Source organism: Palaemon carinicauda, chromosome 29 (assembly GCF_036898095.1).
Source record: "Palaemon carinicauda isolate YSFRI2023 chromosome 29, ASM3689809v2, whole genome shotgun sequence".
Lineage (NCBI taxonomy): Eukaryota > Metazoa > Arthropoda > Malacostraca > Decapoda > Palaemonidae > Palaemon > Palaemon carinicauda.
Genome location: NC_090753.1, coordinates 85,487,647 through 85,510,095, shown reverse-complemented (window position 1 = coordinate 85,510,095; position 22,449 = coordinate 85,487,647). Strand labels below are relative to the sequence as shown.

At 42.9% G+C, this 22,449-nt stretch overlaps 1 protein-coding gene across 3 annotated transcripts in view; it reads right to left on the bottom strand.

Moving 5' to 3' along the window:
- The window catches only part of Acf (ATP-dependent chromatin assembly factor large subunit), a 40,439-nt gene extending 21,872 nt beyond the window's left edge, over positions 1–18,567 (bottom strand). The window contains exons 1-4 of one of the 3 annotated variants that reach the window (XM_068352864.1): positions 18,443–18,567; positions 6,210–6,462; positions 5,533–5,668; positions 5,019–5,171 (exon numbers count right to left, since the gene is read on the bottom strand). In XM_068352864.1, the coding sequence (XP_068208965.1) occupies positions 5,019–5,171; positions 5,533–5,668; positions 6,210–6,322 (402 nt within the window). In that variant the 5' untranslated portion in view covers positions 6,323–6,462; positions 18,443–18,567. Of the gene's footprint in view, positions 1–5,018; positions 5,172–5,532; positions 5,669–6,209; positions 6,463–18,162; positions 18,185–18,317; positions 18,340–18,442 lie in introns of those variants that run through there. The other 2 variants (XM_068352866.1, XM_068352865.1) reach the window with 2 other exon arrangements.
- Positions 18,568–22,449: the final 3,882 nt, after the last annotated feature.

Below are 22,449 nucleotides of genomic sequence, written 5' to 3'. Positions count from 1 at the left end.
GCTACAGAGGTACTGGACGAGGACACAGATGCTGACTTGCACCAGTCTCGAAAGACTTCCCACTTCGACTGGTATACTCCAATGGTAGAAGCTCTCCTAGCTCTTGCAATCGCACTGACTGCCTCCTTCGAAAAACCTCTAGCTCTTGAGAGTCTTTCGATAGTGTGAAGGAAGTCAGACGAAGAGCGGGGAGGCTTTGATGGACATTCTTTACGTGGGGCTGACGTAACAGATCTACCCTTAGAGGAAGACTTCTTGGAAAGTCTACCAGCCATTGAAGTACCTCGGTGAACCACTCTCTCGCGGGCCAGAGGGTAGCAACCAACGTCAACCTTGTCCCTCCGTGAGAGGCGAACTTCTGCAGTACCTTGTTGACTATCTTGAATGGTGGGAATGCATATAAGTCCATAAAAGACCAATCCAGTAGAAACGCGTCTATGAAGATTGCTTCTGTATCTAGGACTGGAGAGCAAAAGATTGGTAACCTTTTGGTCAACGAGGAGGCAAAGAGGTCTATGGTTGGTTGACCCCAAGAAGCCCAAAGACTCTTGCCCACGTCCTTGTGGAGGGTCCATTCCGTGGGTATCACCTGACCCCTCCGACTGAGACAGTCTGCCAAGACGTTCAAGTCCCCCTGGATGAATCTCGTCAACAGGGAGATGCCTCGAATTCTAGACCATAAGAGAAGGTCCCTTGCGATCTCGAGCAGCGTGAAGGAGTGTGTGCCTCCTTGCTTGGAGATGTACGCCAAAGTTGTGGTGTTGTCTGAGTTGACCTCTACCACTTAGTTTCGAAGACGCTTCCTAATATCATCAAGGCCAAGTGGACTGCTAATAGCTCCTTGCCGTTGATGTGCCTGCTCTTCTGACTTGAGGTCCACAGACCCGCGCATTCCCGACCGTCCAGGGTCGCACCCAACCCAAACCCGACGCGTCTGAGGACAACACGTGGTTTGGGTTCTTGACTGCTAGGGATAGTCCCTCTCTCAGACTGATATTGCTGTCCCACCATTTCAGGCCTGCCTTTATTGGTTCGGAGACTGGGAATGATACCGTCTCTAATGTCTTGTCCTAGTTCCAGTGAGAGGCTAGATGGAACCGGAGAGGCAGAAGGGGTAGTCTCCCTAGTGAGACAAACTGCTCCAGGGATGAGAGAGTCCCTACGAGACTGTTCCAACTCCTGACTGAATAAACGTTTTCTTTTCAGCATAAGTTGGACTTCGAGCAGGGCTTGACTGCGAATCTCCATCCCCAAAAATAGAATAATCTGGGATGGGATCAGTTGGGACTTTTAGGTTGACCACAAGTCCCAACTCCCTGGCCAGACTCAACGTCCAATGTAGATCCTGCAGACAGCGAAGGCTGGACGATGCTCTGAGAAGCCAGTCGTCCAAGTACAGGGAGGCTCGGATCCCCGATAGCTCAAAACTGGTACCCCACATTCCTGTAAACAAACCTCAGAAACGGTTGGGAAACCGGGTGTATAGGAATGTGGAAGTATGCCTCCTGAAGGTCGAGAGAGACCATCCAGTCGCCTTCCATAAATGCTGTCAAGACAGCCTGGTAGACTTCATCGTGAAGTTTGTCTCGACAATGAACACATTGAGCGCACTTGCCTCTTACGTACTCCTGCAGTGAACATGGCTGCCAACTCATGGAGCCATCCCTGAGGGACTTGTTCCTGCAGAGAACGTGGCTGTCAGATCATTGGAGCCATCCCTGAAAGCCTTGTTTATGCATGACATAATTGTACAGCAAAACTTCAAAGGCTCGAAAACAGCTGTGAAGTTGACCTGTAAAATCTTGGAGCGTCTCATGGCCAGGCGCCAGGGAGAGTCTATGAGGTTTGAGAAGTCTATCTGGGCAGAGGCAGGAACTCCCAAGCCGAGAACTTCTCTCGTGTCATATCAGACTCTCGCTCTATAAGCCAGTTTAAAAGAAGGGAAAGCAAAGGCTGTATCCCCCAAACTCCTCCTGGTGATAAACCAGTCGCCTAGCAAACGTAAAGCTCTCTAGGAGAGCGAGAGAGCACTAGCTTATAAAACAACGGCTTCGAAGTAGCTAGGCCTAGTGTAAGCTCTGACGTTTAGGCGAACGAGGAGCAGAAGTTACAAAAAGATCCGGACAAAGATCCTTAAAAAACAGCATGATTTATTTAAAGTCCATAGAGGGCTAAGCAGCTTTAGGCTCCTCTCCGTCTGACAGAGTCCTCAAGGGAATATCAGTAGGAGGGGGAACAGCAACTTCCTCATCTGAAGGAACCTTGTCCGATAATAGCCGAGTCTCAAGCAAGGGAGAGACCTACCGTGGTGGCAATGCTTTACAAGCAGAGTCCACACGCACTGGTGCATTAGTAGCGGACCAGGACGCAACGTCATGTAACTGCTTGACAGTCTGTGAACTGTCAACAACAACAGGTGCATGAGGACGCACAGCGTCCACTCGAGACTGCTTTGACCGCCTAGACTGAGCAGTCAAAACAACTCTAGAATGCGGAGGTTGACGCTCAGCGTCAAAACAAGTCAACTCCGATTGTTAGCGAACGTCCTGAACGTCAACAGGAGTATCAGCAAGTGGCCTAACGTCCAAATGTGGCTGAAAATCCACACGAGACCGCATCGAGTGTGGTTCTAAACAACCTGACTGACGTGACTTAGCTACGCCAACGTCAACAGGACGCACAAAGGAACGTTAGGGTGGCTGAAAGCCAGGATCTCGATGAGATAAACGGCTAGGCTCAACGGACTTATCGGCAGAATAGTCTTCCATAAGGGAGGCAAGCTTATTCTGCATGTCTTGCCGTACAACCCATTTAGGATCAACGGAAATGGTTGCGGTAAGAGACGAGGGTAACGTCTGTGACCGCAAAACCTTGCCAACAAAAAGACTCCTAAGAGAAGAGCCCACTTACGTTTCGTCAAAAAAAAACATGTTATTTGACCAAAGGAAAAAACTGAAAGGTTTTTCAATTAAAAAGTTCCTTTAAAATAGAATTTAAAACATTTAAGCTCTGAAAGAAGAATGAACAAAACGTCAGAATCTATTTACTCTTTCTGCAAAGTGAAACCGTGATACTCTCTCTCTCTCTATTGTAACGATAGAGCGCAAACTGCGTAGCATAAATAAACTAAACGTTAGTTCATCTTTGAAACAGTACGAAGACTATTCAAAGAAAATCTTTCATATAATATCTATAATAAAATATTCATTTAAAAAGTTTTAAATCATTAGCTCTTTAAAAGCTATTTACGATTGAAAGGGCTCAACGTTGTTAAACTTCGGTTTCCAAGTTAGGACCGCCTACTCTCAGGAAAGGTCGCATATAAACAAATCATTAAAATTTATTTTTATGTTTATTATAAATGGAAAGTTAATCGAAGAGGCCTAATAAAGGCGGTGAGATATAAAATATATAGAGGAAAATCTATAATTAATTTATAACGTGATAAGATAATTGCTAAAAGCCTAAACACACTTCCGTCTAAGGGAAGGGTCGGCCATTTAAAAGTCAAAGAAAGTCCATACTCTCTTTGTCATAAAAAATTAAATCTATCCAAAAACGAGTTCAAGATTTAAGATGAAGATAAAACACCTGCACTGCGAAAGCTCAAACCAAAATGAAGTACTTCACCAAATATGTTGAGAAAACTCCAGGTTCTACAGCGAGTATTGATACGTCTTGTCGTCAACGTCGACAGAGAAGAATTGAAGGTTTTGTTTACATACAAGAGTGGTATCTGGCCGACAGTTGGCGCTGGTGGGCACACCCGCAACCTTTATAGCGATCGCTCGCGAGTTTTTTTTAGTATGTTTTCTGTCGAGCCGCAGAGTTGCAGCTATTATATATTCACCGGCTAAGTTAAATATTTAAAAACTAAACTTACAAACTTAACAGGTTCCAAAAAGCTGTTTGTAAGTCAAATTTTGGCCTAGGGTAGACTGCACCTAACTTGCATGCCTACGATTTTCAGCTGCAAAGATCTACAAATAAACTTGCCCTGTTTCATATTGCAAGAGTAGTCTTCAAAACTGCATTAAAATGACAAATTCGTAGATAATTTGTATTTTTCCTACCTATACAAACCTTAGCTATTAACTAGGGGTTATACTTTTGGTGGAGCTGAAATGAAGAGCCATTAAAATTTAGCGAGGGTTAACTACCCACACCGCTAGTTAGCAGGGGTGTGTGTGTGTGTGTGTGTGTGTGTGGGGGGGGGGGGGTTTAGCTTGCTACCACTCCCGTTCACACACCTGTGATTTAGTCAATTTGCTTGGAGGTAAGACTTCAAGGGGGATTTGTATAAATAGCTAAGGTTTGAATAGTTAGGAAAAATATAAATCATCTACGAATTTGTCATTTGTTCCGTAACTGGAATACAAACCACGCTATCTATTAGGGGTGACTCACCCATTAGGAAGGGTGGACGTCCCTGCCAATCTGGCTTTTGGCTTTGCCCGGGGGCTCCTTATCTGAGTATGTTAGTACTCAAAAATAAGGAGTCCCTGCCCTTGCTAAAACCTTGCTACGCAAGGTCCGCGGCCTATGCAAGCTGCGTGTTGAGACGTGCAGAAGAGCGACTGTCTAGGTAAAGTTATTCCGAGTCTATTGGAAAAAACCTGATGTAACCAAGACTTTCCCAATACCACCTCGCCAGGATATGGGAACGCAACAGTATTAGATTAATACAGTACTAGGTACACAAGGGAGCATGGTTTACCTGCTAACTAGCGGTGTGGGTAGTTAACCCTCGTTAAATTTTAATGGCTCATCATTTCAGCTCCGCCAATAGTATAACCCCTAATAAATACCGTGGTTTGTATTCCAGTTACGGAACAACTATGTATTATTTTCTTACAGTATTTCATTATGAGCGTTCGATACAATATCCAAGATTTATTATTTCAGTTGGATTAGTGTTTGTATCTCGCAAATGTTTGCGAGTTGAGGACCTTCGACTAATTAGTGATTAATCATGCAAAATATTCTGATTATGAAACACATTACGAAGAATCACTCACCTTGCAGTCATACCAATGCTTCCTTACAATGGCTTCGACCTCTTCTCCGACGAAGTAACGGTCACGAACAAAACTGAACACGTCGTCACTAGTGTCGGCATAGCGTCCTCGACGAGTTAGAGTTGTTATGTACAACATGGGTTTTCTTAATTCCTATTACAAGGGGATCATAAAAAAAAAATTGTAGATTATAATAAACATTTTTCAGTATCGTCTAAACTTGATTATTTTATAAATCATATCAAGTGATTTTAGTTAAAAGAGAAGCAGTTTAACTAAAATTTTCAGCTAATAACTTGCAATTCTCCTAAAAAGAAGTACATACATTACATACAGGAACATTTCTTTTTAGGTTTGTATACACACAGGAATAAACAAACATTAAATCATACACCAAATGTCCCTTTTAAATTCTATAAAAACTCTGCTAGAGGAATTCTCAGTACAGAACATTGCATTTAGAATCAATAAAAAACTAGGAATATAATAAAGTTAACAAAAACCCATCACATACCTTGGGAACATTGGCAAGACATTTCCTTGCCTTGTTTTCACTTTCTACAGCCTCAGCATATGTCAAGTTTGGGCGTCCTGTTAATTCGCAAGTCCAAACCATAGCATTGCAGAGGACTAGTCTAGCCCAGTAATCTCTGCAAACAGAAAAAAGAAAAATTGTAAATAGCATCAATAAATCTACACGACTATATTGGTTTGATCAAATTCATACGGAAAGATTTCCTTATCTTAACCCTTTTACCCCCAAAGGAAGTACTGGTACGTTTCACAAAAGCCATCCCTTTACCCCCATGGACGTACCGGTACGTCCTTGCAAAAAAATGCTATAAAAAATTTTTTTTTTTTTCATATTTTTGATAATTTTTTGAGAAAATTCAGGCATTTTCCAAGAGAATGAGACCAACCTGACCTCTCTATGACAAAAATTAAGGCTGTTAGAGCAATTTAAAAAAATATACTGCAAAATGTGCTGGGAAAAAATAACCCCCTGGGGGTTAAGGGTTGGAAATTTCCAAATAGCCTGGGGGTAAAAGGGTTAAATAAGAATAATCCTTCAGCAAAACATTGAGTAAAAACTTACTTGGTCTTGTTAAAATACAATACCGTACATACAATATAATGACAAGATAAGCAAGTTATACCATTATAAATACAAATGATCACCATTAAACTTACTCATATTCAGTGAACACTTCATTGGTGATATCACTGTAAAAAACAGTATCGTTGTCATCTAGATTTGGCGGCGGTTCCCTTCGAATGAAAGGCTTCTTGTTGAGGAGAGGCATGACGTAAGGCTGAGTTTAAGGTTTCAGTGTAATCATTGATGAGATGGCATAAAAAATATAAAATCTGTTGAAGTTTGTCTATTGAGCTTCGTAGGTCTGCTTGAAACTCGCGACCTACTGTACTTCGAACATCAAAACACCTGTGAAGAGAAAGTTTTATCTAGATTTGTCAAACCATATCGAGAAAAATAAAATGAGAATTATAATTAATAGAAAGTCTTTCTCAAAGACCCTAGCTATTGCTTTACAATCATCAAAATAACATTATATACTGTGGAAAAATTACTTTGAAAATCTCTAAATTTTCACAAGAGGACATAGGCCACTTCTCTTTCATAATATTTGCTAAAACATTAAAGATAAAACTAGCACTCTCTTGCTATGATTATCACGGTTTAATTCTTGGCAACTGAACACTGCATGATAAGAGGCGAGGACACTGTGATTATACTGCATCTATCAAATTTTTAATCCAAGATACTAGTCATGAGTATATTGTACATACTTCTTAACCCTTTTACCCCCAAAGGACGTACAGTACTGGTATGTTTCACAAAACTCATCCCTTTACCCCCATGGATGTACCGGTACGTCCTTGCAAAAAACTGCTATTCAAATTTTTATTTGCATATTTTTTATAATTTTTTGAGAAACTTCAGGCATTTTCCAAGAAAATGAGACCAACCTGACCTCTCTATGATGAAAATTAAGGCTGTTAGAGCAATTTTTTAAAAAACATACTGCAAAATGTGCTTGAAAAAAAAAAAAAATAACACCTGGGGGTTAAGGGTTGGAAAGTTCCAAATAGCCTAGGGGTAAAAGGGTTAATAACTGTTTGTTCCTGCACGGAACTATCATTGTACTGTATCAATAATATCTCATAACCCTCAGTTGTAATTCATGATGTTTAGTCAAGCTAACCTAGGCTACATCATGATTCTCTAGTGAATGACTTTCAGGTTGGCGTGCCTACCTTTTTGTACACATCAAGTATAGAATAACTGTAAATATATAATGGACTATCATGCATAAAGTAAATATGATTTTAGATGTAAACCCTGCCTACACAGAGCAAATCCATACTGTACTATAAGCATAACCAGATGAGTTCCCCAATTTGTTCATGCTAGCGAGCTTTAACTACAATTTCGATGTTTACTCATATGAAATCTTTGCACCACACCCTGGCCCAGCTTCCTTGTCAACCAATTTGATTGCAGTCGTTTACAGGGGTGGTTTGAATCTCTGCCCTCAGAGCTATGTCCTTTACCGATTCGAGTAAAGGATGATAACCTTATTGGCTAATATTACTCAAATGTTGTACCTTCTCATAAAACAGACAGCGGACATACCAGTCAAGGCAGTTGAGCATGTTAGTGTGCACGCTTAGGTACACGAGTGAGCTCCGGAGAGCACCTATCTACCCTATGACCTGACCCTCTGACTGGAGGTTAAGGCATTCGTCAATTCCTGGCAGTAGGTCGATACTAAAGTTAGAGGTGAAGTTGGTGCATGGGAGGAGGAATTCAGACTGGAGCATGACCACAGTTCCAAGCTCCAATACGTGACACCAAGAGCTCAACGCCTCTCAGCACTCCAGTCCTCTAACCAGAAGAGAAAACGGTGTTTTAAGCAGTACAACGGTTGACTGGCCGTACTTGCACGTATCAGTTGCACCTTGGACACTATCTGCTGTCATAGATGTAAATGCATCATCCTTTCCTCCAGGGTCAACATCTATCTTTGGACTGTACTGACAAAGAGCATGATTGATATGTTTGTACTTACAGTATCTTTACTACCTGTCCAAAGTCTGACCGGTAGTAAAAGGGGGAAAAATAGAGGGAAAGGAGAAACCAGGTCCGTGCTTTCATGTCTATCGACAAAGGGTGACATGCCAAAGGGTAGGAGGGCACCAGCAAGTGACTGCTCTGAGTAATACCGTACGCCTAAGTGCAACTTCTGTGCTTGTTCGGCACACTGTGTGCTATAGCCCTGAGAAGTAAATGCATTCCTCCCAATTGTACAGCACAAAAACTGAGTACTGTACCTACTCTGATTTGCATTGGCGTAGGTCATTTACACTCTTTACTATCTAACATACTTCTTTATTTTGGGTAGTGTTTGTAGAAACAAATAACCCATGGAAGAACTATCAAGCAGGCATGAAGTTAAGTGTTACTCTCATTGGAAAAACAATCTAGCAGGCAGGAGAGAGGGTGTATGACCGATCGATAGTACTTGAAAGGTATGGGACCGAATGCGAACAGATGAGAGGATGCACGATCAATTGCAAGCACCCACTTTAGCAATCAAGCAGCGAATTGTGAGCATGATGTACAGATCACGCTACTCTTTTAATAATGTGTAAACCCCTAATAGTATACCTAGCAAAGCACTAATGGGAGATGAACTAGAGAAGGAACTAATGTAAGAGCGAGCAATAGCTAAATAGCTTAGTAGTAACAAGCAAAAGAGGAAGCGTTCCAAGGATATTCACATCACCAGCTTATGTGGTAACCTTCTAAAGCTGTTCACATCGCCATGTCGTTCCATTTGCTCAGTTATCAAAGCATGATAGCAGTCGTGGACACAATCACGTTCAACCTTTTTTTTTAAATTTTCTATGTCCTTGGTGAAATGTGGTAAACCGTATTTCTTCCACTGGAAAAGAAAAATGGTAAGAGTAACTTGCATGAAACTTCCACCAATCAGTCTTTAAAGACTATTTATTTCAAAAGAAAACGGTACGAGTAACGTGCATGAAACTTCTACCAATCAGTCTTTAAAGACTATTTATTCCAAAAGAAAACGGAAGGAAAGCGGTTCCGTTACTTTTTATTTGAGGATGGGAGAAGCACGCCTGATACCGCTATCATTTTCTAAACTGTCAACACTAAATGTACGATCATAACAGTGCACCCACGATAAGGGGAAATATTACAAATCTAAGTAATCTGTATTTCAGCCTTTATTTTCTTCATTTAAGAGATGAAGAACAAAAGGAAGATAAGGATGAGGAAGAACAGCGCACAGGATTCTTCCTCTTCCTGGCTCTGGAAGCCAGGTCGAAATCTGAGCGACCATAAACGACACTCCCTCAAGGGAGAACCGCAAGGGTTGCTTTAAGAGGAGCACTAAACAGTAGGGCACACGGTCACAAGGGGATGGGAAGGCACACTCACAAGGACCCATAACCCTGCAAACACTGACCCTGAGGTAGGAGGAACAGACCACGGATTCCCTGGAATAAGGGTAGGGGCAACAGCCACGGGTGGAATGAATGGGACTGGATCAGGGAAAGGGCTAACTCCATGGACAGGGGCAGCACCTACCTTTGCCTTCCCAGACCCCAGCTCCTGACACAGACCACCTTACCTGCTCGGCTGGGAGCTACCTAAATTAAGTTCTGGTAACACTTGAGAAATAAATGCACAGGGGATTATGTGGGGGGGGGGGGGGGGGGAAGTAGTAGCTTTAGCAACCAACTCCCTCAGGTGATAGAGTACCTACCTGAAAGATCTAAGAATGCCCACGACTTCCTTTGGTCAAACGAGTTAGCAGCCTCCATGCAAGTCATAAGCAAGGAGTTTTCTGCCTTCAAAGGGGAGCTGCAAACACTAGGGGTTTCACGGGCAAGCAAAACCTGAAAAGTAGCTGACTTACATCCAAAGACCCAGGACACCTTCAGCCTACTACCCTGGAACTGATCCAGAGACAAGCTGACAAAGACCTCACCGGAGTTTTTTGGGCGTTGCCCAGCCTAACCCCAACAAACACCTTACTCGCTTCTGCCCTGTTAGGGTAAAAAGGCCTGCTACTGCAGCATAGGCCACAAACTAGACTTGGAAAACGAGGATGCCTACAAACAGTCATGCCCCCAAGACATACAGAGAAGTCGAACTACAGCCGGTTTCACCAAAAGACTGGCAGCAAAGTCCAACCCTACCCCGGCAACACGAGCTTCTTGCTTCCATTCCAAAATTAACAACCAGCATTCACTTCCTTGAAAAAGAAAGAAAATGACTAAGCTTGACAGCTGTTCATACATCCGTAAACAACAGTCGCCGAAACAAAAGCGAGGGGTCTGACTGGAATGGTGGTGGAGCTGCTCACCTCGCACCTTCACCAGTTGGATAACTGCTTGTTATCCAACTTTAATGACCGATCTCTGCTCCCGTTGAAACAATCTAACTAATTAAAGGATGAGGGTTTGTAAGACACGTAGGACCATTTCAAACCTCATACCCTATAGGTGAAGACTAATTATAACCTAGATTAATATAATCAAAATTTTCCAATCCATTATCTTTGGATATTTATTTCCCATTGTCTGCAATATCGGGACTCGTGTCCATTTCCTTTCCCCTTTCAAGTGACCAATCAGCTTTTCTAACTGTCATGCGACTTCATTGGGCAAATCCCCTACCTTCATTTCTAGAGATCTTGGTTCCTACAATTTGAAACTAAGGATGTCCTTAGGATAATGCTAAAGAAACTGAAATTTATGTTAATGGTATTTTTAGTTTTGCTCCGGTATGATTTGAAGGTAACTTGGAAAATCGTAGCTTTCAAATTGTAATGACGATTAAAACTAGGAGATACAGCTGAAGGACTGTTTCTCAAGTGAAGCCAGATAGGAGGTCAACACAGGGATACAATATCCCTTAGGATAGAAGGTAAGGACACTGACCGAGTCATGGGTGGAGGGTCACAGGGGTTAAGTAAGGATAGGATAGAATTTTACGTTGTCATGAGTATTTCCCATTCGGACATTTGGATTTTCAGCTGTAACATCTCTTATTCAGTGGCTTTATAACATGAAAAATAAGTTCCTGCCAAATAGTGTCCTCAGAACTGTCCAAATTGCCTAAACTGCCAAAAAAATTCTTATTTATTTTGTTACAGTTATTGTACTAATGTAGATATTTACCCAAAGACAAAGGTTTGAAAGACATGTTACAATAAGATAGGATGTTAATCTCAGTTTTGCTTGGGTGAAACTTTTTTCCAAAGTAATAGTCTGCAGGTTAATATACAGCAGCACTGGCTGTGCTGAGCTAGGCTAGAGTTGAAGACCCCTTGAAAACACAATACAGTAAAATTATAGTTCAACATGGGATATTTCTAATAGGATAAAAATTTTAAACATTCCTACAGCAAATGGTGTGCTTTCAACAAATTTGACCTTTATTTCTGCCGCAATTAAGCAGCTCGCCCAATACTCCCCACCCTCCCAAGCAGACACATGGGAACTGGGGGGCTTTGGGTGGGAGAAAACAGGAAAAAAACATGACAAATACGTAGGTAACTTGTATTTTTCCTAACTATACAAATCTTAGCTATTTAATATGGGTAATTACTTTCGGCGTAGCTGAAATGACGAGCCATTAGAATTTTAACGAGGGTTAGCAGGGGGGGGGGGGTAACTTGCTACCCCTCCCCCTCACACACACCTGTGCTGAGCTCACTTTGCTTAGAGGTAGGATTTCACGGGGGATAGGGCTGGCGGGCAAGTTTGATTAAATAGCTAAGGTTTGTTTAGTTAGGAAAAATACAAATTACCTACGAATTTGTCATTTGTTCTGTAACTGAAATACAAACCACGCTATTTAATATGGATGACTCACCCCTTAGGAAGGGTGGTAAGTCCCAGCCAGTACTGGCTCTTGGCTTTGTCCGGGGACTCAGTATCTGAGTGTGTCAGCACTCAACAATAAGGAGTCCCTGCACCTCGGTAGAACCTTGCTGCGCAAGGGCTGCGGCCTACGTAAGCTGTGTGTGAAGGTCTGAAGTGCGACTCGTCCTAGGAAGTTGACCTGTAGTCCTTTAGATGGAAACTTAGGCTAGGACTCTCCCAATACCACCTCGTCAGGGTATGGGGACGTGACAGTATTAGCTTAATACTAGGAACACAAAGAAACATGGTTTACCTGCAGTGGTTCGAGGTCAGCTGTGCAGAGAACCCAGGATGCTGCTTTCCCCAAGAGAGGGAAGGATGAAGAAAAGATTAAGGGCCAGACAAACCTTTTCATTCATGCAGACTAAGACCAGGTAACAATGCCCTCAACCTTCTGCTACTTGTCCATTAAGGAGCCTGAGGTTTAAACCAGCTGTTGGGCAGCCACCACAGGGCCGATAGAGAACGTATCGTGCCTCCTGTGGGTCACGTCTTGCAGGTAGTGGGCTGTGAAGGTCGTCTGATGCTTCCACACCCCTGCGTCACTAAGAAGATCTTTTTGAAGGCCAGGGACGTAGCTCACCCCTGACATCATGTGCTCTAGGGCGACGTGACGGAGGAGGGTCTGGATTCAGGGACAGATGGATTACCCTACGAATCCATGCTGAGATAGTATTCTTGGTAACCCTCCTCTTTGTTCTCCCAGTGCTCACAAACAATGCCTGCACTTGGGGACAAACTGCAGCTGTTCTTTTGAGATATAGCCTCAGACTCCTTACTGGGCACAGTAGGAGATGGTCTGGGTCATCTGTTACAGAACGAAGACTCGAGATATGGAAAGAGTCATACCGAGGGTCCGGCACTCGCGGATTATGAGTCTTAGCAACAAACTCAGGGACGAATCTGAACGTTACCTCCCCCCATCCCCTTGAATGGGCGATATCATACGAGAGACCATGAAGTTCACTGACTCGCTTGGCGGAGGCCAAAGCTAGTAGGAACACCGTCTTCCAAGTTAGGTGGCGATCTGAAGCCTGGCGTAATGGTTCTTAGGGAGGTCTCTTAAGAGACCTGAGAACTCGAACCACGTTCCATGGAATAGGTCTCACTTCCGACTGATGGCAGGCAAGTTCATAACTTCGTATGAGTAGGGAAAGTTCCAGCGAAGAAGCTACGGCTTTGTGAAAGATGTTGGCGTGTGGTTGTTTGAGTAGCTCGTGTCGTGGAGGGAGTTCTCTCGGAAGTTCCGTTAGGAGTTGCAGAAGGTCCGGAAACCATTCCGCGTGATGCCATAGCGGAGCAATAAGGGTCATCGAGAGATTGACCGATATTCTGGTCTTGTTGAGTACCCTCCTCATCAGACAACGGGAGAAAGGCGTATACGTCGATGTTGTCCCACCGTTGTTGGAAGGCATCTTGCCAGAGTGCCTTGGGATCCGGGACTGGGGAGCAGTACAGCGGCAGCTTGAAGTTCAGCGCTGTAGCGAACAGATCCACAGTCGGGGAACCCCACAAAGTCAGGACTTTGTTGGCTACTAGATGATCCAGAGACCACTCGGTACCCACTATCTGAGACGCTCTGCTCAGACTGTCGGCGACCACATTCCTCTTGCCTGGAATGAAGCGAGCCGATAGTGGAATCGAGTGGACTTTGGTCCATCTCAGTATCTCTACTGCGAGATGGGATAGCTGCTCTGAAAAGGTACCTCCCTGCTTGTTGATGTAAGCCACTACTGTGGTGTTGTCGCTCATCACCACCACCACAGAGTGACCCGCCAGGTAATGTTAGAACTGTTGAAGGGTCAGGAATACGGCCTTCATTTCTAGCAGATTTATGTGGCGATTATTCGTGCGCGCGCGCAGGATCCTGAAGAGCCCGTGAGGGCGACAACGTTGGGCGCGCGCGCAGGAGATATATCCCTTGCGCGCGGGCGCGCATTTGGTAGAATACGTGGGCGCGCAGGGCGCGCGTCGGAGACTGCGCGCGATGGCGCGCAGGTGAAGGATGTCAAGCAGGCATGGTCCAATGGCACGTTAGCGAGCAGGGGAAGACGTTACCTTCCCTTTTGCGCCCTGATCAGAAGATCGTGGGCGCGTAGGAGATGATGATGACCTGGCCTCGCGGCGTCCTGCAAGCCTCGCCCGTGGGAGATTGTTCGCGCGCGCGGGCAAGCGAGGGCGCGTCCCGGAGATTGCAGAGGGCGCCCAGCAAGCTGAATGAGCGCTCGCGTGCACGAAGGCAATTGTTCATGTGCGCGCACAGGATCCCGAAGAACCTGTGAGGGCGATAACGTTGGGCGCGCGCAGGAGATATATCCCTTGCGCGCGGGAGCGCATCTGGTAGAATAGGTGGGCGCGCGATGGCGCAGGTGAAGGATGGCGAGCAGGCGGGGTCTGATGGCGCGTCAGCGATTGATGGCGCGTTGGAGAGCGCTGGCGAGCAGGGGAAGAGGTTATCGCCCCCTTTGCGCCCAGATCAGAAGATCGTGGGCGTGTAGGAGATCGTTGGCGTGCAGGTCAGCGTTGATGCGCTATAACAGGATCAACAACAGCAGGCGAGCGCTTGTACACAATTGCGCGCTGGCGCGGAGGTGAACAATGGCGTGCAGGGGATACCTGGCACGTAAGGGACTTACACATTCTTGTGTGAAAGTCCCTTGTGCCCCGAAGGGACCGTTGCCCGTTTAAAAACAGGGTTGATAGGCGCCTACAGCGCATCAGCGCCCAGGAACGGCGACGGCAGGTCTGGCGGGTGGAGGGTCGGCGTGTCCTTTGCAAGGACAACCTTCCACCGAAGGAGATAGCGAACGATCTGCGGAGAGGTCCAGGGATGTAGCTGGTAGAGTCGGCGAACGACGGCGAGGTTCCTCTGCGGCTGACTGCGGAGATGATGAACCAAGGAGGAGCCTCAACACCCTTGTGAGGTGAAGGAAGGCCTCTACAGCGCAGAGGAAGGCGGGCTTTACGCCTTATACGCCCTCTGGGGGCCGTGTGGTCAGCAGGCTGACCATCAGCAGTCCTCCGAAGAGGAGTCTCTATGAGTGAACTCCCCCGAGGGGGAGAATCACCGGCAGGAGAGACCGTTGGACTTAGTTTCTCCCTCGAAAGATGTTTGGAGGGGGGAACTAAGCCTTCAGCTACATCAGGAGCAGAGGTTTGATACTACTCATCGGAAGCCTCTGCCCCAACAACGTCGACGATAGACAGAGGATCAACCTCTGCTAAAGTCAGCGATTGTTTAAAAGCTGCCCCCAACCTGATCATGTCAAACAAGGCTTCCTTGGAGGAGAGGAGGAGCTGTTTCGCTATGGGAGGCAACTCCCTCTCCAAAACCCCGAGATCGGTCAACAGAACTGCGGCCTACGCTACCACTCGACAGTTTCTCGGAAGAAACCGATCGAGTGGGAGCTTTGGGAGGTTTGGGCCACGGAAGAAGAGCCCTTGGGATTTTCTCTTTTGAAGGAGAAATATCCCGTCTGGACTTCTTCTTCCGGCGCCGGGAAAACCTCTCCCACTGGGTGGTAGACCACTCCCTGCACTCACCACACTCATTATTCTTATCACACCGTTGGCCCCTACAGTAAGAACACAAGGTGTGGGGGTCCGTTTCGACCGCCGACATATAGGTACCACAAAGGCGGTCAGGTAAACCAGGACACTTATGCATCGCAGAGGCCAACTGGAAAAGCAAACAAAAGATTAGTAATGGCTGTCAAAGAAGGCGAGGGTGACAGTCGACACGTCCAACTATCACCCGAGACGAGAGCAAAGTGAGCTCAGCACAGGTGTGTGTGAGGGGGGGTAGCAAGCTACCCTCCCTACCCCCCGCTAACTAGCAGTGGGGTAGTAAACCCTCGTTAAAATTCTAATGGGTCATCATTTCAGCTACGCCGAAAGTAATTACCTATATTAAATAGCGTGGTTTGTATTTCAGTTAAGGAACAAGTGATTATTCATGATTAAGGTAAGTGTAAAATTCATTGCAAACATACTATTATCTGTAGGAAAAAGTTTGTCCCGTAAGGTAAGTTTTGCCTAAACGAAAATATAAATTACAAGATTCATTCTAAAGGCCACAAAACTTAACCTAACCCACAAACATAGCAGGGGACTAAGCTTCTGGAACCCCTCTCCTAGGTCACAGACCTAGAAAGGAGGGGGGGGGGAGTACTCCGGACGCCACTTCCAGATAACAGACATAGCCTGGGCAAGACCCCAGACCCACATTCCAAGGTCACAGACCTGGCTGGGGGACAAACCCCAGTAACACCTTCCCAGGTCACGGACTAGCTGGAGGCACGACCTCACACTCCCCCTTCCTTGGTCACAGACCTGGCAAGGGGGGAGGGAAGGCCCCAGAAAACCCTACACAGGTCACAGACCTAGCCGGAGACACGACCTCACACTCCCCCTTCCTTGGTCACAGACCTGGCAAGGGGGGGGGGGAGCCCCAGAAAACCCTACTCAGGTCACAGACCTAGCCAGAGACAAGCGCCCACACCCCCTTCCTAGGTTAGATCTGGCAGGAGGGGGGGGGGAGGGGGCAAGCCCACAGGAAACCCTACCCAGGTCACAGACCTAGTCAGGGGACAAGACCCCGAAGCTTAGTTTCCAGGTTGCACACACAGCCAGGGGATACGCACCCCAGACCCCCCTTCCAAGTCACATACCCTAAAGTAAATCACAAATAATGTCCTCATTTCCTTTATAGGTATTATTGTAAATACATCGGGGTCTTAAAATTGAATTACAAATAATGACTTTCATTACCTGCGGATACATGTGAACCATAAGACAAACAAAAATGAGGAATGACTAGAGCATAAAAGGCCAATATTTTGTATAATTTTCATGGATTTATTATGCACCCCAGAAGAAAAGGTTAGTTTTACCAATGTTGAACAATTCCCTAGTAAATTTTCCCCCACCCAAAACACCTGGTTCCCACCAGGTGGCCCCATTACCATAGGATATATAAGGGTATATTTTCATTTACTTGTGACCAAAACAAAGCCCATTTTCTTTATTAGTGACACTTTTCCCATATAGTTCTATAAAAACATCAACATTTCGGAGCCTTTGTATATCAGCGGCCAGTTCCCCACGCGTTCATCAAATATGGACACCAACTAACCTAAACTTTCCCCCCTAACCTAACCTACAAGCCATGTCCTTACCTGCTTACCTAACGAGGGGACCTATGCCCCCTATGACCCCCCTTACACTGCCGTATTCTAAGTTAGACATCATGATGCATACAGGTGGCCACTATCATACATACACCCCAAAAAGTCCATTTTCTTTGAAAATGACACTTGTTTTCACTGCAAATAGAAACTTAATAATTTAAGATATAATGATCAATGGGATTATCCTGCGTAGCTCGGAATGTACCGTTTGCCAGTACATGGGAGATTGATGTTTTTCTTTTAGAGCGAACGAAGCAAGCACACAGAGGAGCTAAACCATAGATTTCTAACAAATATCCCAGTTTTTATTCGTTCTAATGTTTTCAATTTATTTACTGTTGAAATGAAGGTCAAAATCAGTGAAAGCACAACATTTACCTCAGGAAAAAAAAATTTCACAATGTTGATCTGTAATTATAACTCTACCCACATATCTATAAGACCACCATTTCTTCAATATGCTAGTCCCAAAATGGGGAAGCCTAGATTAGGTTAGGGTTGTTTACCCAGTGCCCTCCCTTTTGAAAGCCAGCAAGACTAAACGTAATTCATGAAATATGAATGGAGAAGCCTACCAGAGTAAAGTTTCTAGTAATAACAGCCGTTCCACCAACGTAAGAGACCTTGAAACGCTACGGCAAGACACACGGCCTGCTAAAAGTTACTTACGCAATCGGGCCAAAGACAAAAAAAAAAAGGGTTTTTGAATTCTAGCTTGCGTTAAAGGTTATTACGACAAGCTTGACCTAACCCCACCAAGGAATTAAAAGACTCATTTCCGTTCGTCTTTCGATTATGAAGAATAATAATTTTAATCCGACATGAAATGTCATCGCCCTCATCTCATGTAAACAAAACAAAAAAAAGAAAAAAAAATATTCAATAAAATTTCGCGCCTTTTCTGCTTAATGGACATGCAACATGCATGAGTGACTATCAATTAGGGAATGCATCAAATTACCATAATTTACCCATTTCTTAGTCGCCTCGGGTACAAAATGTTATTAATAAATAAATGAATGACGGAGCTAATTCCGAGGAGCCCTTCAAACGCCAAAACTTTCCCGGCAACTGAGCGAGGCAATTATTAGCCAACTCTCAATTCAGGCCTTTCCAAGAGACCTACCAGGCAAAATCTACCATCAAATCACTCTGCACAAATTCGTAACTTAGAATTAATCAGTGAAAACTACCAAAAGCTTCTGAAAATGGGTTAAATTGACGAGACAACATAAGGGACGATTGCATTACCTGCAATGTTTTGAGGAGTTCGGAAGTCGCTGATTGGTTGTTTTCTCACCCACAATGCACCGCGATTTAGATGACGTCCACGATGCGTATTACGCGCCAAAATGCCATTATTTATCATACGATTTCGTTATGCAATTTAGTAGTTACTACGAATTTAGCTGGAAAATGCAGTGTATGCTATATTATTCCACGCTGTTGTAATAACTGAATGATCGTTTACTCTAAAAATGATTCGCGCGGCAGAATCTTTTCCCGTCATGTCAGTAATCATCTTCAGCGATCAACAAGATGTTTTGGGAAACTCTTTGTTCGGTTTGCTAACAAAGACGCTTTAAGTCTGGCTAACAAACTTGAAATTCGGCAAAGGCTTACGAGAAAATATTAATAGTTTATATTATGCATCCTGGATTAAGCTTAATCTCTTAATCAACTTGCAGTAGTAGCTTACGATTTACTACGAATGAGAGAAGTAGGTAATCGATTTCCCCGATGTATTTAGAACATTTTAATGGAGTTTTTATTAAATTTTGCAATTGACCTCTGGGATGCTGCTACAATCACCTAGCGTTTTCTGTCACCTGAAATTTAATTTGCTGACCTTTTAACCGTATTGAAAGCGTCTATAAAATTATATTTAATATCATTTCATAATTTTTAAATCCATATTTCCTAAGTGAATCTCTCTCTCACTCTTCCTCTCTCTCTCTCTCTCTACAAACACACGAGAACAACGTGCTCATATACATGATAAACATTATACATGCTTAGAGAGGCATGAATACGCATGAAACTTGGGTAGAAATTTCCTAAATTCAGTAATTATAACATATTCGCTAATTTAATCTTGGTCCGATTAAGGCAAGGCGTCTTGATTCAACTAACCCTCTTGGGGGAGTGAATCACCATGGTAGTGTGGTTAACGTACTTCTGTGGCCATTGCTCGGAGCGTCGTTTGCCCGTACTTAACATATTAAACATTTATTTCTTATTGATATGACAGCCAGTTACCGAGCGATTGAAATATATAATTTTTCCCCGGCTGTCTTCGAATGACTCATGGAAATTTATGTATCAGGTCACTTTGCCCAAGTGCCTGGTGCCGAATAATGAAACCTAATGAGAGATACGTGACTAATTGCCATCATGTGAAAGGAGAATCCATTGCATTTCCCGCCACCCAACATTATAAAGATTATGATATAGCCTCCTTTATACTTGGAAAGATATTTTTCAATGATCGATTAACCGAATAGAATCTATCCCACTAAATAATCACGTTTTCTTCTTTTGAAAGAAACTTTTTCTCAGATTGAATATCTTAAAACAATACTATCCGTTGGGGTCCCATTACTTCTGTGGGAGGGGGGGGGGGCGATAGTGCTGTCAGTGCACATAGCTTGGAGTACTGCAAGCATTACTTGAGAATGTGTAGCCTCTCTTTAACTTACTTTATAAAGGGCTGTTTTCTGGTCCTATCACACAGGGAAACTATATATACTACGGGACCTACAAGATCTGTTTGTCGTATATAGTCTTAGGTATTTGGAGTAGGCCTACTCTACGTTATTCAGTTTCTTCTTGAAAGCCTTAATATCTTAAGTCTTTCGAATGTCTAGTGAGAGCTTGATATATAGTCTTAAAGTCTCACATTTTAAAGCTCTAGAGCCTACAGTAGAAGTAAATCTCAGCTCCAATAACTTGAAACCATCTGTAACTAATAACTATTCTCGTGTCGACACGATTCGTTGGCTGCATGGCGTACAGCAATTCTCTTAGATATTTTGGACTTCCGGTTCTGATAACTTCATGGGTTCTTACACTATATTCTAGCTTTGATAGGCAGCAAATATAATTCAATTAATATAAGAATATCCTTTCTCGGAGTAGGACACCTTTTATCAATCTTGCTCCTCTGTTTATTGTGTTTTTCAATTTCTTAACTTTGCTCTTTGATTTCGTGAAATTAAAGTTCTCTTGAATGACCTTGATGCTTATGGAGGTGTAGACCCAAATGGTATTTTTCCTTTGCTTTTTATAAAGACTGTAGATTTCTTAGCTCTAAAGTTAACTGTTACTACAAGTTAGGATAAGGTTCTTTTAGCACTTGTTGAAGATTGGTAATGTTACTCTATCATGTAAATGTATTTGCGGTAGCTCTAGTCAAGCCGTGATTACCGCCCATTTTCCGTCGCCCCCATTTTATCTAAAGTTTTTGAACGTCTTTTGGCAAATTGTCTAGATATGAATGCTGAGATTGATCATCTGTTCCCTAGTCTGAAATTAGGCTTTGAGAGGCCTTGGAGCATGTGATGCCCTTCTTACAATCTCCAATGCTTACGTTTCACTTTTGGTAAATAGATGGTGGTTACAGTAGTCAATCCTGGTAATTACACAGTTAATCAAATGTTTCTTTACAGCATATGCATCTAGACACACCATTAGCGAAGCAATTTTTCTACGGTGATATCCAGCTATTCTTACTGTATTATTTATTTGAGTACCAAGAGACAAATTACTTGCAAGTGATACACCCAGTTCAAGAACTCTACTCGATATAGGATCAGGTTATTATTAATATCTATTTGGATGTCACCCAAGTTTTTTAAGTTGTTTCTCTTTTCTACCTCCATTAGACTCAGTTTTATCTTAATCTAGTTATAGTTGTTTAACTGTATTCTAGAAGCTTTATTCCAACTGTAATCAAGTTGTGGAATGATCTTCCCAATCGAGTAGTTGAATCAGTAGAACTTCAAAAATTCAAAACTTGCAGCAAGTTTTTATAGTTTATATATAAAACATCTGTTTTAATGTTGTTGCTGTTCTTAAAATATTTTATTCTAATTACTCATCACTTCTCGTATAGTTTATTTATTTCCTTATATCCTTTCCTTACTCGCCTATTTTTCCTTGTTGGAGCCCTTGGGCTTATAACATCCTGCTTTTCCAACTAAGGTTGTAGCTTAGCTGGTAATGATAATGATAGGGCTTATGGCATCCTGCTTTTCCAACTAGGGTTGTAGCTTAGCCCGTAATAATGATAATAATAAAGCTAATGGCATCCTGCTTTTCCAACTAGGGTTGTAGCTTAGCTGGTAATAATGATAATAATAGGGCTTATAACATCCTGCTTTTCCAACTAGGGTTTGTAGCTTAGCTGGTAATAATGATGAAAATAATAATAATAATAATAATAATAATAATAATAATAATAATAATAATAATAATAATAATAATAATAATAATAATAATAATTTCCACAGCACTATTAGGAACCTGGTTTAAAGTTTCAGTGGTATCATCAATGACATTTATGTAGAAGCAAAATTGTGTATAACCTGCAAATAGTTTAAACTTCACTTCATGTCTCTTTAGTACTTTTGATAGACCTATATAATAAAGTAGATACGAATTAAGATTGGGCCTGGTACACTTCCCTGGGGTACCCCTCTGTTTAATGGTTCATATGATGAATGAGAATTACCGATTCGTACACAATAGTTTCTGCCATTCAAGTTATCTTTCAGATACTCGAAAGCTTGATCTTCAATAACGATGGGCCTTAAATCATTACGTAGCTGTTCATGCACAACTGTATCTGAAGCAGCATTTGAATCGAGTAATCTCGGGATATAGTCTTCTTCTTCTTCTTCTTCTTCTTCTTCTTCTTCTTCTTCTTCTTATTATTATTATTATTATCATTATTATTATCATTATTATTATTATTATTATCTATATATTGATACGATAACGTGTGTGTTATTTGTTTTGTGTCACGCTTTAAAGAAAACGGAAATAATTTTATGGTATACTCTTACAAATTCACATTAGACTTTGATTACTTAACCAAAGCACATCTTATATAGTTTTCCCAATTCATGCATTGCTCATTTTTAAAAATAAATATGCAAGTCAAATCTTATCACATTTTATTCAAACATATATAGATTAGGAACAAGATAATTAGTATTGTAAATATCATTTCGTGTAATTTACACAGGTTCCGCTAG